Source organism: Ciconia boyciana, chromosome 1 (genome assembly GCF_034638445.1).
Source record: "Ciconia boyciana chromosome 1, ASM3463844v1, whole genome shotgun sequence".
Taxonomy (NCBI): domain Eukaryota; kingdom Metazoa; phylum Chordata; class Aves; order Ciconiiformes; family Ciconiidae; genus Ciconia; species Ciconia boyciana.
In genome coordinates this window covers 124,883,462-124,897,029 of record NC_132934.1, presented here as the reverse complement: position 1 = coordinate 124,897,029, position 13,568 = coordinate 124,883,462, and the positions used below count along the sequence as shown (strand labels likewise).

The following is a 13,568-nucleotide window of genomic DNA, read 5'->3' as shown; positions in this document are numbered from 1 at the left end:
CTTTACTTGGTTGCATCCAAGTTCCAGCCCCAGTCACGTAGACAGTCTGACCCCTCCTACCCTGATTTCTGGCCACTCCCCTTTGTCCATAGCAGCTCCCAGGAACCTCATTTGGTCTGTGTCTTCTACTTTTGTCTCATCATTTCAGGCTCTGCCTGACCAATCCCAGAACCTCATCAGGTATCTTCAGCTTAGTTTTAGTGCCAGTCTCTTGGTTGCTCACCTAATTTGTCATCATTGTCTGCACACAGACACAGGTCCACTGTCCTGTTTCCCTTTTTAGCTCTGTACTCATTCTTTGCTTATCATAGTCCTTTCTCAAATGTTTGTTCTCTCAGTTTTGGCCTTGTCTCAGCCCAGCTCTGCACTTAAAAGAACTTTCTCCTTCTCACTGGAGAAAGAGTAGAGCAATTGCTGTATGTACAAAAACTCAAATGTTAGTGTTTCAAAAGCCTGTAGTCAAATTAAATTTGGGCTAATTTTCACAAGGATGGCAAAAGGCATGTGCTTAACACAGATGCTGTTATCAATAAAAAGCATGTAAGACTTTCTTAAAAATGACCAAACAGGAGCAGATTTTCTGCAGCCCTGAATGGGATAGCCAAACCATTTTGGCTGTAATATTAACAGGGAAACAAAAGGGGTGGGGGAGGCAGGGGGACACAAAACAGGGACCACACACACCAAACTCGAGCTGATATGGGAAGAAAGGCTGAGAGAGTTGGGGTCGTTCAGCCTGGAAAAGAGAAGGCTCTAGGGAGACCTTATTGCGACCTTTCAATATATAAAGGGGGCTTATAAGAAAGATGAAGAGGGACTTTTTATCAGGGCCTGTAGTGACAGGACAAGGGGCAATGATTAAACTGAAAGAGGGTAGATATAAATTGAACATAAAGGAGAAATTCTTTACAATAAGGGTGGTGAGACACTGGAACAGATTGCCCAGAGAAGTTGTGGATGCCCCATTGTTGGAAGTGTTCAAGGTTGGGTTGGATGGGGCTTGGGCCTTTGAGCAACCTTGGTCTAGTGGAAGGTGTCCCTGCCCATGGCAGGGGAGTTGGAACTAGTTGATTTCTAAAGGTCCCTTGCAACCCAAACCATTCTGTGATTTAACAGAATGTTTAAACTTGTATAGTTTAGCAAAACTATAAGCAACTAGAAATAGTATCCCTCAAAATGACAGTGCTACTTGCCCAGTTGGTGGTATCAGTGAGTCATGTGAGTTAGTTTTTCAGTCTCTTCCTGTTTGATTCAGTCTCAAATGAATAAATGAAAAGGGCAGCTTTATGGTTTTCCCCTTGCCTCATCCTTTTTTCTTCACCCTTTTCTATTGGAAAGTAGTGTGTTTCTTATCACCTCACGATTAGAAGGATTTTATGGCATTGCCTCCTACTGAAATATTTGATAAGCACGATACAACACCAGATCTCCATGGTACATCAGACAGAAGAGAGAACACATGTATGAACTGTGCATGCTGTGTGTTTCATATACCAAGTAAAGCTTGCTTGTAAACACGCATGCTCTCTTATTTCTTTTACATCAGAACTTTTTGTGTTAAAAACCACAGAACAACAGGTTAGCGTAGGAAACCTGTGATTGTAAATGTACTTTGAAGATATTTGAGAGGTCTGAGGGACAAGACTCAGGAGGAAAAAAAAAAATCTATCATTAGTCTCATAGATAGCATTATCTAACACTGTTTCCCATACTGGCAAGGAAAAGTGAAGCATAAGTGAAATATTGTAATTTTAAAAGGGTTATACATTTGTGAAAGGCTTATAAATTGGTTATATATTCTAGATTCATTCATCTGAATTCTTCAGCTAAGAAACTTGCTGGTATTGAGGGTAGACTTCTGTTTGATACATAAATAGGCTGAATTTTTGTCTGGCCACCTTTTTAGTTATGCAATACAAGAAAATGATGTAATGTTAAGATTGCAGATAGAACTATCGTTCACAGAAGTTGTGTTAATGTTAGCAATTAAGTTTTCTGGTGGAACACTTGTTTTATTGAACTGCAGTGTGATACAGACTAATACTAATTTTATGCAACTGCCCTTTGTGCTGCATTGATGGTCTAATTCTTTTATAACAAAATAATTTCCTAATCATATTCTGCTATTTTCTTTTAGCTTGTGAAGCGCTTACAGAATGGGAATATCTACCACCTGTTGGGCCTCGACCACCAAAAGGATTTGTAGGACTAAAAAATGCTGGTGCCACTTGTTACATGAATTCTGTTATTCAGCAGCTGTACATGATTCCAGCCATCAGGAATGGGATTCTTGCAATTGAAGGCACAGGCAGTGATGTAGATGATGACATGTCTGGGGATGAAAAGCAGGACAATGAGGTAAATTTAATTATGTAGAACTTGCTTATCTTTAAAACAGAATTCTTTTTTATGAAAAGATTATAACAAATTTAAGTTACTAATAGCTTTGCTTTCCACTGCCAGCAGTGGGGACAGTAGCATAATATTTCTCACTTGAATAGGCTTGCTACCAGAGAGGCAGTTCAAAAGATCCAAGTAGCAAGGCTTGCAGACTTCCTCCTCATGGATTTGTACTTGAAAGCACTGTACACCACTTCTGCCCATAGAACTCCATTAATGCATACAAAGACATTATTTGTTTCTTCAGATAAGAATATGAAACACCTTAGATTGTTAAACAAGGGATACAGCTAGCTATGAGACAGCTACATATCAAGGTTAATTGCACAAATTTTTTTCTGCTTTTCAGAGCAATGTTGACCCACGAGATGATGTGTTTGGTTATCCACATCAGTATGAAGACAAACCAGCACTGAGTAAAACAGAAGACAGAAAAGAGTACAATATTGGAGTTCTGAGGCATCTCCAAGTAATTTTTGGTCATTTAGCAGCTTCCAGGCTACAGTACTATGTACCAAGAGGGTTTTGGAAACAATTTAGGTAAATAGAAAATTTAGTATTGATGCCTGTTCACTGGACCACTGAAATGCAACAAAACTAATTGTAGTAGAAGAAATTATAGCAATGTTAAGTGTAAATTAGCAGAACTTGTGCAGCATTGTATCTGTTATCCTACCTCTTCACCATTCTATAGAAGTCTGTTAATAAACCAAAATTTACAGCAAGATGGTTATTTTGAATTTTAGCAGTTCTTGACCTTAATATTGAGACTTTGAATTAAGCATGAAGTTATACACAAAAGCTTGTTTTTACTTACCAGTAAGTAAGTGTCAGGGACAGAGTAACAGTTGGTATACTACATCACAAACCAATAAATAGTTTTGCCCACTAAGAAGGATGGATTAATAGCTTGAATAATACTTTTTTAGGAAAGAAATTGTTGGAGAACAAAGCAAAAAATATTTGACAAGAATGTTCTTTTGTTTTCAGACTTTGGGGTGAACCTGTAAATCTACGCGAACAACATGATGCTTTAGAATTTTTTAATTCCTTGGTGGACAGTTTAGATGAAGCTTTAAAAGCTTTGGGCCATCCAGCAATGTTAAGTAAAGTTTTAGGAGGGTCCTTTGCTGATCAGAAGATTTGTCAAGGATGCCCACATCGGTAAGTGGTTAAGATTCTCCTTTCTTACAGAAAAACAACCTGTGTTTGTACGCTTATAAAAGTGACTAAAGAGTCAAGAGTGGGTTTTTTTGTGGTGGTTGGTTTTTGTGGCATTTTTGTGGGGCTTTTGTTGGTTTGTTGGTGGTTTTTTTTAAAGCTAATAGAATTTGCTGCCCTGTTTTTTTTTCTACAGCCTTAACATTAATTTGTATATTTCTTCTACTTAGCAGATTGTATGTGAAGCATTGTGTATTGATCAGGGGAGGAAAAGATACAAATTTTTCATGTTAAAAGTGAGAACAACTTAGGGACCAAATGCAATGTATAAAACTTTAAGACATGGCCAACAGCTATTCATGTCTTCTGTCTTCCATAGTGTGTGGTAGAGCTGACCCAAGTACGAATTTTTAATTCCAATGAGTAAAACTCCATTCATATTCACTGTGTAAGCTGTAACTGAGGAGAATTATGTAGAAAGTTTATCTTTTTCTTAAGATTTCTGCTGTATTTTTAATTAACTTCAAATGTGAATATTGAAATTCAGCTTCATATAAGGTATGTAAAAAAACACCCATACCAAATCAGACTGTAAGTCGGTGGCCCACTATCTTGATGATGGTGATCAATGACAAATGCTTAGTGAAAGAATAGAACTAGGCATTGTACAGTTGTACTTCTCTAGACTTTATTCTATATTCCTTTTGAGGTGGATGATTAGAATTGTGTGCAAGATTCAACATGGCCTAATGGAGGACTTGTTCTTTTTCAACAGTTGGCTTTTTTTATTATTGTTTTAAGCTTTGTCACTTCTTACTGTTGACTACATCTTTGAGACTATGTGTGATTCTTAAATGATATAGATCTCTCTGCACATTACCATTGCAAATTCTCTTTATTGTGAAAGTTGATCATTTAGTGTTATCCTTCAATTAGCAATTCAAATACAGGAAAAAAACCACTGATACAAACTGATTTTATTGTGGTAATCTTTCAACTTCAGTTGAGCTCATGTGTGAATTAGAAGAACTTGTAAGTGGAACATCTTAAGTTTCATGGGTTAAAATATGTGACCAGAAGTAAGTTGAAATATTGCAAGATAAAATGAAAGCACTGATTCTATTTTATATGCAATGGGTAATTAAATGGAAGATACAGATGTGAAGCAACGTGAGTTACCATTAATTCCTGATATTATGTACTATCCTGAAGTATTACCTGTCTTTTTGGAACTCTACTGGATTTGCATAATTGTACTTATTAATAAAAATGTTACCCTGATTGTAGTTTAGGGAGGATAAAACTGATGATAAACTAAACTATTGGATTGGGGTATGACAGATTAAAAGCCTTTCTAAATTTGTAAGTTATTTAATAAATGAATGAATATTACTGTTTTGGTTGAAGTATTTCTAAATATTAATTTACTCACTGTTATAAAACCCTTTGTGTGGTTGATTGCATATCAGAGAAACAAGCCCTGCAGGGTTATGTTGGAATAGATGGAACTTTTTAAATTTATTCATCACTTATTTATCTTAAAAAAAAAAAAAAAAGTTTCCAAGATGTCTTAACTGGCTGCCTCTCAGGCATTGCTGGTTCATTGCTAGGAATTTGTTTGAGGGTTGTATCAGAACACAGTAAGTCAAAGCCAGTCATAAATATGCAAAGTGATTTTATGAAGACAGCTATTAAGTTTTTTTTCAGGTAGAAAAATAAAAAAGATTGCTTTCTGCTTTTTTCTGTGTCTGTTTTGAACTATTGTCTTTAGGTATGATACAATATTTGTGTTTATCAGTCTAATTCCTGACACTAAAGTTCAGCAATGGAAAAAGTACTCTACTTCGCTATCTGTGCTTCTCTACTAGCTTAAGTTAGCCAAGTCTGTCACACTACTTTAGCTGCTTTAAAAACAAGATATGCTAAAAGATTCGACTTCCGTGGCCTTTTCAGTGAACTTGAGACATACAAGTCATTTCTCTGATCTTCATAAAATAACTATAGTTAGTGCAGATCAAAAAATACAATGTGCAGATACTATAAGGTAACTGTAGGAAGACTGCAATTAAAAAAAAAAAGATCTTTTTTTACTGCTTAACTCCTTTTGCCAGAAGTTGACATCAAATGCTGAATAAAACTTTTGCAGTAAGGTGCTTTGTAGCACCTGTAAAACATGGAAGTTTAACATGTTTCTGCCTTTTTCTTATATCTGCCTGTTTGTTGGTAGGTACGAATGCGAGGAATCCTTCACAACTCTGAATGTAGATATAAGAAATCACCAAAACCTCCTTGATTCTTTGGAACAGTATGTCAAAGGAGATTTATTGGAAGGTGCAAATGCATATCATTGTGAAAAATGCAACAAAAAGGTAATGATTCCTTACATATTAAATTTGTGTACAAGTGTGATGTTACAGCCGAACTAAGTTCAGTCTTAGTTCATGTTCAGGGGAAAAAAGTTATCCTTTAATTACTGAATTCAGTTGTTGGTAAGAGTATATGAATGGAAACTTAAAAGCTGGTAACTGTTCATGTCCTTTTTTAGGTTGATACAGTGAAACGCTTGTTGATTAAGAAGTTGCCTCCAGTTCTTGCAATCCAGTTGAAACGATTTGATTATGACTGGGAAAGGGAATGTGCAATCAAGTTCAATGATTATTTTGAATTTCCACGAGAGCTGGACATGGAGCCTTACACGGTGGCAGGTGTAGCTAAATTGGAAGGAGATGATGTGAATCCTGAAAATCAGATAATACAAAATGAACAGTCAGAAAATGAACACTCTGGGAGCACGAAATACAGGCTTGTTGGTGTGCTTGTACACAGTGGCCAGGCCAGTGGTGGACATTATTACTCTTATATTATCCAGAGGAATGGTGGAGATGGTGAGAAAAATCGGTGGTATAAATTTGATGATGGAGATGTGACAGAGTGTAAAATGGATGATGATGAAGAAATGAAAAACCAGTGTTTTGGTGGAGAATACATGGGAGAAGTGTTTGATCATATGATGAAGCGTATGTCCTACAGACGCCAGAAGAGGTGGTGGAATGCTTATATTCTTTTTTATGAACGTATGGACACAATAGACAAAGACAATGAACTAATAAAATATATTTCAGAACTTGCTATCACCACTAAACCCCATCAGATTAAAATGCCATCAGCCATTGAACGAAGTGTACGGAAGCAGAATGTGCAGTTCATGCATAATCGTATGCAGTACAGCCTAGAATATTTCCAGTTCATAAAGAAGTTGCTTACTTGTAATAGTGTCTACTTAAATCCTCCTCCAGGTTAGTATGTTAGTAAAATAATTATGGGTTAACTTTTTGCAAGAAGAATTTTGATTTGTGTTGTCAAGAATTTGTCTAGACAGTGAAAATTTTGTGCGTTCTGCTTTGAATACTCTGTCTTTCTGGACTTCTGCAGTTAAACATCTGTTATTGAGTTGTTCATCAGTGATAACATGCCAGAATATTTAGGAAAAAATACCTTGATAAACTATCAACTACTACTCAGCTTATGTACTAAGTCATGTTAAAATACTTATGTTTGTGGGCTGTTCTGCTGAAGACAGTTCTTAAAGGTGAGATGCTAAAAATCAGACATATGTTAGCCACCAGGTACTTGCTACTGTCTTAAAGCTTACATTTTCAAACGATACATTACCAAAGCTAGAGGCTGTTTTGATCAAGTTTCCTGTTAAAATTGGAACAGAAGGTCAGACAAAATAGTAATCTGGAGTCAGTTAAATTATTAAAAGTAAATTGCTTTTACTTTGTCTACATGTGAGTATTTTGATTTTTCTTTAGGACAAGATCATCTGTTGCCTGAAGCAGAAGAAATAACTATGATTAGTATTCAGCTTGCTGCTAGATTTCTCTTCACCACAGGATTTCATACAAAGAAAATAGTCCGTGGCCCTGCTAGTGATTGGTATCTTGTCTTTTAAAAACAATTACAGTTTTGGAAGTTTGATGTCTGTTAAAAGATCCCAGTTACATACATATGACAATAAAAGGTGTTAGTGGTCTGTCCTGTTTTTGCCCCTCCCACAAATACATGGTCAAGGTGCACATGAAAAGGGGGGAAAATTTGAACAGGCAATACTGGGAAGAAACTGAGCCTTAAAATAAGCTGCTGAGCTGAACAGCTTCAAAATTCATTTTCAAACAGAGCTTAAATCTACCTCTTGTCTGTCTTTTAAAAAGAATAAAGGAGTAGAATCTGTTGCTAGTGCAAAACTAATACGTTATGTATTGTGACTTTAATTCAGAATGGTTTGTTCATAGTTTGAGTAGTTTTAAACAAAGCTCTTTTCAACCCATTTTTGCAGCTTACACTTGTGTTCTGTTTCTGAAACATAAAATCTTTTAGAGTCTGCTTTATGTACATTGCTACGGGGCCTGTAACTCAATTCTATAGTATAACGAACAGTATGATCTTATTCATAGCATCACAGCATTTTAGTCTTCAAGCTAGGTTATTCTGTGTTGGGGAGAGGAGTGTGGGTTACTACTGGTAGAAATAAAGAGAAAATCTAGATTCATGATGACCAGTAGTTCACCAGCTACTAGTAGTACAACTACTAGTTGTGTAATACATGGCAAATATGTACATCAAGTTTTTCTCCAATAGCAACTTTCAGAGTAGCTGAGTTACTCCTGTTATTTTAAGAGATCAAGAGGAGTTCAAATATTGCTGCAGGAAGGAGGACAGTCACACAAGACCCTCTCTGGAAGAGATATTTTACTCTTTGGGGTTTTGGTTTTTTAAGATCTGTAAATGAGAATATAAATTCCTTATAGGTTACATATTTAGTTACCTGTCTTATACACAGCTCATGAAATCCACCTCACATGTTTTCTGCTACTTGTCGTCTCCCCCAGTTCCAATACAGAGGGAATGATGGCTGCCAGTTTAGGACCTGCATTGAGTAGTAGTTTGGGAGTTAGGGGATGTAATCCTGTCTTAGTTCTTATGGGTGATAGAAATAAAATGCGACAGTTAACTGTTAGTTTTTTAATTGAAGTATCTTTTTAATTTGTGATTGCTAATAACAGGGAGTATAACTATAGGAACTACAATTTATCTGATTGTAAGCATTTTGTGAGCAAAAATGTTTGGGGATCACCTTTAACGTGTATTTTCTTCAAATTCTGCAAAAGAATATGTCTGCCAAAATTCATTAATGTCTACATTTGGTCATAATCTCTCAGTTGTGTCATCTTCTATTTCAGGTATGATGCGTTATGCATCCTTCTTCGTCACAGCAAGAATGTACGCTTTTGGTTTGCACACAACGTCCTTTTTAATGTTTCAAACCGCTTCTCTGAGTATCTTTTGGAATGCCCTAGTGCTGAAGTGAGGGGTGCATTTGCAAAACTTATAGTATTTATTGCACATTTTTCATTGCAAGATGGACCATGTCCTTCACCTTTTGCCTCTCCTGGACCTTCTAGTCAGGTATTTAATTTTCTAACAAAAAACTTTTGAAACTTATTCTTATTTCGTCGTTATAAGCATTTCATGTAAAGTAAATTCTGGAGTAGATGCAGTGTTGACAGGAAAGCTGTACAGTCCATTTTGCGCTACATACCTCACGTTAACACAACCAGTTTGTGTGAGAGGTGCTGTCAGAGGGGTTCAGTTTCCCCTCATTTGTAAATCTCTGTGAAGACTAAGTAGTGAGAACTTTGAGTTGAGTTGTGGGTGTGAAATCTGCAAAACAGAAGTAGTGGCTTATACTAAAGTAACGCATAGGGGAGTGAATCCTTGTTTTTCATTTAGAATTACCACTACCACCACCACCGCCCCCCAGCCAAACCAAAACCAACCAACCAAAAAAAGCCCCAAACCCACGAAAACATTCAGGAGTTCCCCAAGTTTTCTTCCCCTGTATCCTGCAACATTGAAATTGTCAAAAATTGTAACTTTGCATAGGAGTAGACAGTGACTTGCCGGATTTTATACACCTAGGACTGACAAGCAAAAAAAAAAAGCCAAAATCTTCATGTAATACTTGTCATAATGATGTTTTTGTTTGGACTGTATTAAAATTTAAAAGATAACCTTTTTGAGCCTTTTCTTTGTCATGTTTTTAATGTCTACAGTAAGACACTTCTTATTTGTATTGTTCCACTTACCTTCTCAGAATGTTTTCATTACTGTATCCAGCAAAAGAATTTGTATTAAGTTAAAGCTACCTATGCTTTGACAGTGTTTTGTTTCATGAGGTATTTGAGATACACCTCTAGAGGTGATTTGGTTGTCCGTCTTAGTCTATGAAGTTCACAGTGGAACTGCATGTGCTTTTCTGAGTATTTAAGCCTAGCTGCTGTTGGAGAAAAACCTCAATTGAAAGCTTCTATACTTGCATAGTTTCTTGGACTTACATGGTATTTAGTGATGGGAGTCTTATTCCCTGTATGTCTGTCTGTCTTTGTGTAAAATACAGAAGACTAACCAGCTGCTAGTATTTTGGAGCTCGTATGAATCCCATACCTGTTAATCAATTCTGTTTTCTGCCATAGTAGAAAGTATAACCTAAATAAAGTTTTGATAGGTTCAACCACTAATACTAAAACTTTTTTTTTAATAGGCTTATGATAACTTAAGTTTAAGTGATCACTTACTGAGAGCGGTACTAAATCTCCTAAGAAGGGAAGTATCTGAACATGGGCGCCATTTGCAGCAGTATTTCAATCTGTTTGTGATGTATGCCAATCTAGGTAAGCAAATTACACTTTTACTGATGACGCTGTAGTAAACTGTTTTTTATTAATGAACCAGTTACACAGGTAACAGCAGGAGAATCCAGTCTTCCAGCCTCAGGCAGATTGTTATTGTTAAATGCCATATAAATGCTCTCTAGAGCATTTGTGTTCCTCCAGTTTGGAGTTTGGGGCTTTAGTTTTCCTGCCATCCTTGTAAGATTAACATGAGAAGCTTGGAGCAGTAAGAGTGTGTCATTCTGAGAGGGTGTGGGGGGTGCAAAAATGGCAAGAGAGATGATGCTTTGTTCAGGGCTCCTTTGCAGGGAGGTCATGAGACCCAAGAAGCATGTGGGGCTGTCAACTGGTTTGAGCCTGAAGAAGTTGAGGAAGATAAAAGTTCAAAAAAAGAGAGATGCATGATTCGCCTTTATGGAAACGTCAATACAGAAGGTCATGCTTCGTCTATATAGTCCAACTGTGCCCTTTCAATATTAATTTCTTTGGTTCACCTTTGCATTCCATAGCTGTGAACTTCAAAACACTGGCTCTGTATCTGTCTTCCCTTTAAAGACTCTTTGGGAGGCTGAGGAAATAGCTCCGTCTGTATGTGTTCTTAGTCATCATTGCTTGCCAGAATGCTTTCACCATAGACATCATATGAGGTAAAAGAATGCAAGAATCAGGAAATTCCACTAGAAATTTATCAGGTGTTGTAGTTCCCCCAAGATAAACAGGCAAGAAAAGCCAGGGTTTTTACAATATAGGAAGGCTTAAGTAAAGTTCTTCCAGGCTTGAGACTGATTCTTATAAAGACTAGACTCCTAAATTTTCTGATGAAAGATTAAATTAGAGATTGAGTATGATCGTAAATGAATTTCTTTTTTTAGCACCTTCAAGTAGGACTACCTATATTTGCAGGTGCTACACTTAAGACCCATTATACACATGCTATAATATAACTGAGATGAGATGGTTATCAGTTTTGTGGTGATCCACATGAAATACTGGCTGTGGCACTTCCAGCATCACCCATTTTTCTTCAGGATCTTAATTGTATCCAGCATTATGAAAATAGAAATAAGTATAGATTTAGAAGTATACAAAAACTTGTATTAAATTCTGGATTATGTGGGTTCTTTGCATAGAAAGTCACTAGCCTGTATACTAAGAATAGAATAAAATAATACGAATAGTATCTGAAGTAACTGTTGCAAACAAAAATCATTTTTGCAGTTGAACTGAGATCACTCCTGTTCACATTCAAATGAACAGCTGTAATCATGCTTTCTCTTAACACTATCAGCATGCTGCAAATCAATTGATGATTGATTGAATAAGCTGTTTCTCAGGTGGGTTAATCCATTGCTGCTTTATATATTTGCCCTGAGGAAGAGCAATTAAGAGTAACAAAATGCAAGTGAAACGAATAGAGGATTGCTTTTGCACTCTCAGGTTGATGAGGGTAATCACAGGTTCATATCTAGTGAATTGTCACAGAGCTCTACATTCTTACTTTCCCCATTTATTAGGGTCTTCTGTCGGGAGTCCTTTTCTCTTTCACATGTGGTAGCCTAAGTGACAAAGCATCTTTCTCTACAGCAAGTTCTAAACAAGACACGTTATTCTTCCATAGTGGAAGAATACTCTCCCTCTTACTCTAATACAAGGTATTTTCATCCTTGTACGTAAAGTAGTATGAAGCTAGGAGATCTAGTTCCCTTGGAAATTTTACAAAATGCTCATAATACTGAGCAGCTCAGCCATTGCTGGTTATCGGCTCATGCAGGCAAGTTATAAATGTGAGTTTCTGTTAGATTACTTTGTGGCTAAAGTGTTAAGCAAGTGTATCAGTCCAAATGGCGTTACTTCAGTATTTCCACACAGAATTGACACACACACACACACAGAGTTCTGGAAGGTCTTTAAAATTGTCTAGCCACATGAAAGGAATTTAATTTCCTATCTGTAAAATTAATCTAGGCAATTGTGTTAATTTAATTTCACTTATAATATATGTTGTTTCCATATACTTCGTCTACCAAAGCATTCTCTTGTCAGGCAGGGTTCCGTCATGACCCCCAGAGCGGACTTAATGTCATTACAGAGAAGAGAGATGCAATTCTTCTTCTCTAACTTATCTTTTCTTCTTTACTAGCTTTCCATAGTCAGTCAGTGCAGTTGAAGCCTCTGACCAGGAAAGCACTCAGAAGCCAGACAGGAAAGCATAACTAAATTTTATTTCTGGATCTGATCATTATCACAATCTACCCTGCAAAGATAAACATGGGAATATTAAGCAGTTGTGCTTGTCTTACTACTGTTAACTAAAGGTTTCTGTATGGAGGTGGAGTGTTCATTCAGCAAAAGCCACAATACCTCATTCCTGCAATGCCCCAGGTTCTGTGAGAAAGATTAAATTGTCTGACATTTTGAGAAATCAGATAATATATTGTTCACATCAAAGCAAATAAGAGATCAGTTCTACAAAGGATGTAAGTACAAAACTAACATAATCAAAAAGATACTATAAAAGAGCTCTAACAAGGTGCTATCTGGATTCCTCCTTTTTATCAGAAAAGTGGTAGGTAAGGTCCAGGTATATTTCAGAATAAGAAAAAACATCAAAATGTATGAAAACTCATGACTTTTAACCAAATTGAGAAACAGAATACAAGATCAGAAGGGACATACTGAATTTACTGGTAAGTCCTTGTGTAGTATGTGCAAGGTATTTTTGCAGTGAAACTAGCTGTATGTTTGGTTTTTTTGATTGGTTGGGTTTTTGGTTGATTTTGGAGGTTTTCCCTTCTCCCTCCCCCTTGATTTTTGTCACTCTTATTTACACTCACTGCATAGCATGGCACAGTTGGAAATGTCTTAAATTTGTAATTGATGTATCTAGGACATGATGGAAAAATAACAAATTATACTGTGGGGGGTGTTCATCCTATCCTGGGCCTCACAAGAAAAAGAGTAATTCTTTGTCCAAAAGACTTCTCTAAGGCTTTGCTATTAATGTAGGTGCTAGTTACTTAAGTGCTAATGAGCACTGTTAAGAAACTTTAGTCATTTACAGCTCTCCTGCAATGTGATTTTTTTCAGCTGAATATAATTTTCTTGTGCATCTTTACTGATTTGATTATTTTTTCCCCAGAAAACATACATGATGGTTATAATAAAACCCAGCAACTGAAAAGTTACGAACCATGTAAACAGTAGTTATTTTTCTTTAATAAAAAACAACAAACAAAAAAGTATTGTCAGTGCCAGAAACAAGATGTATCTTTT

At 36.4% G+C, this 13,568-nt stretch overlaps 1 protein-coding gene across 2 annotated transcripts in view; it reads left to right on the top strand.

The window, feature by feature from the left end:
- The window catches only part of USP9X (ubiquitin specific peptidase 9 X-linked), a 107,628-nt gene that overhangs the window by 83,876 nt on the left and 10,184 nt on the right, over positions 1–13,568 (top strand). For both annotated transcript variants that reach the window (XM_072848101.1, XM_072848090.1), the window contains exons 31-38: positions 2,138–2,358; positions 2,750–2,940; positions 3,391–3,564; positions 5,789–5,930; positions 6,107–6,857; positions 7,377–7,500; positions 8,805–9,030; positions 10,166–10,295. In XM_072848101.1, the coding sequence (XP_072704202.1) occupies positions 2,138–2,358; positions 2,750–2,940; positions 3,391–3,564; positions 5,789–5,930; positions 6,107–6,857; positions 7,377–7,500; positions 8,805–9,030; positions 10,166–10,295 (1,959 nt within the window). The remainder of the gene's footprint in view (positions 1–2,137; positions 2,359–2,749; positions 2,941–3,390; positions 3,565–5,788; positions 5,931–6,106; positions 6,858–7,376; positions 7,501–8,804; positions 9,031–10,165; positions 10,296–13,568) is intronic.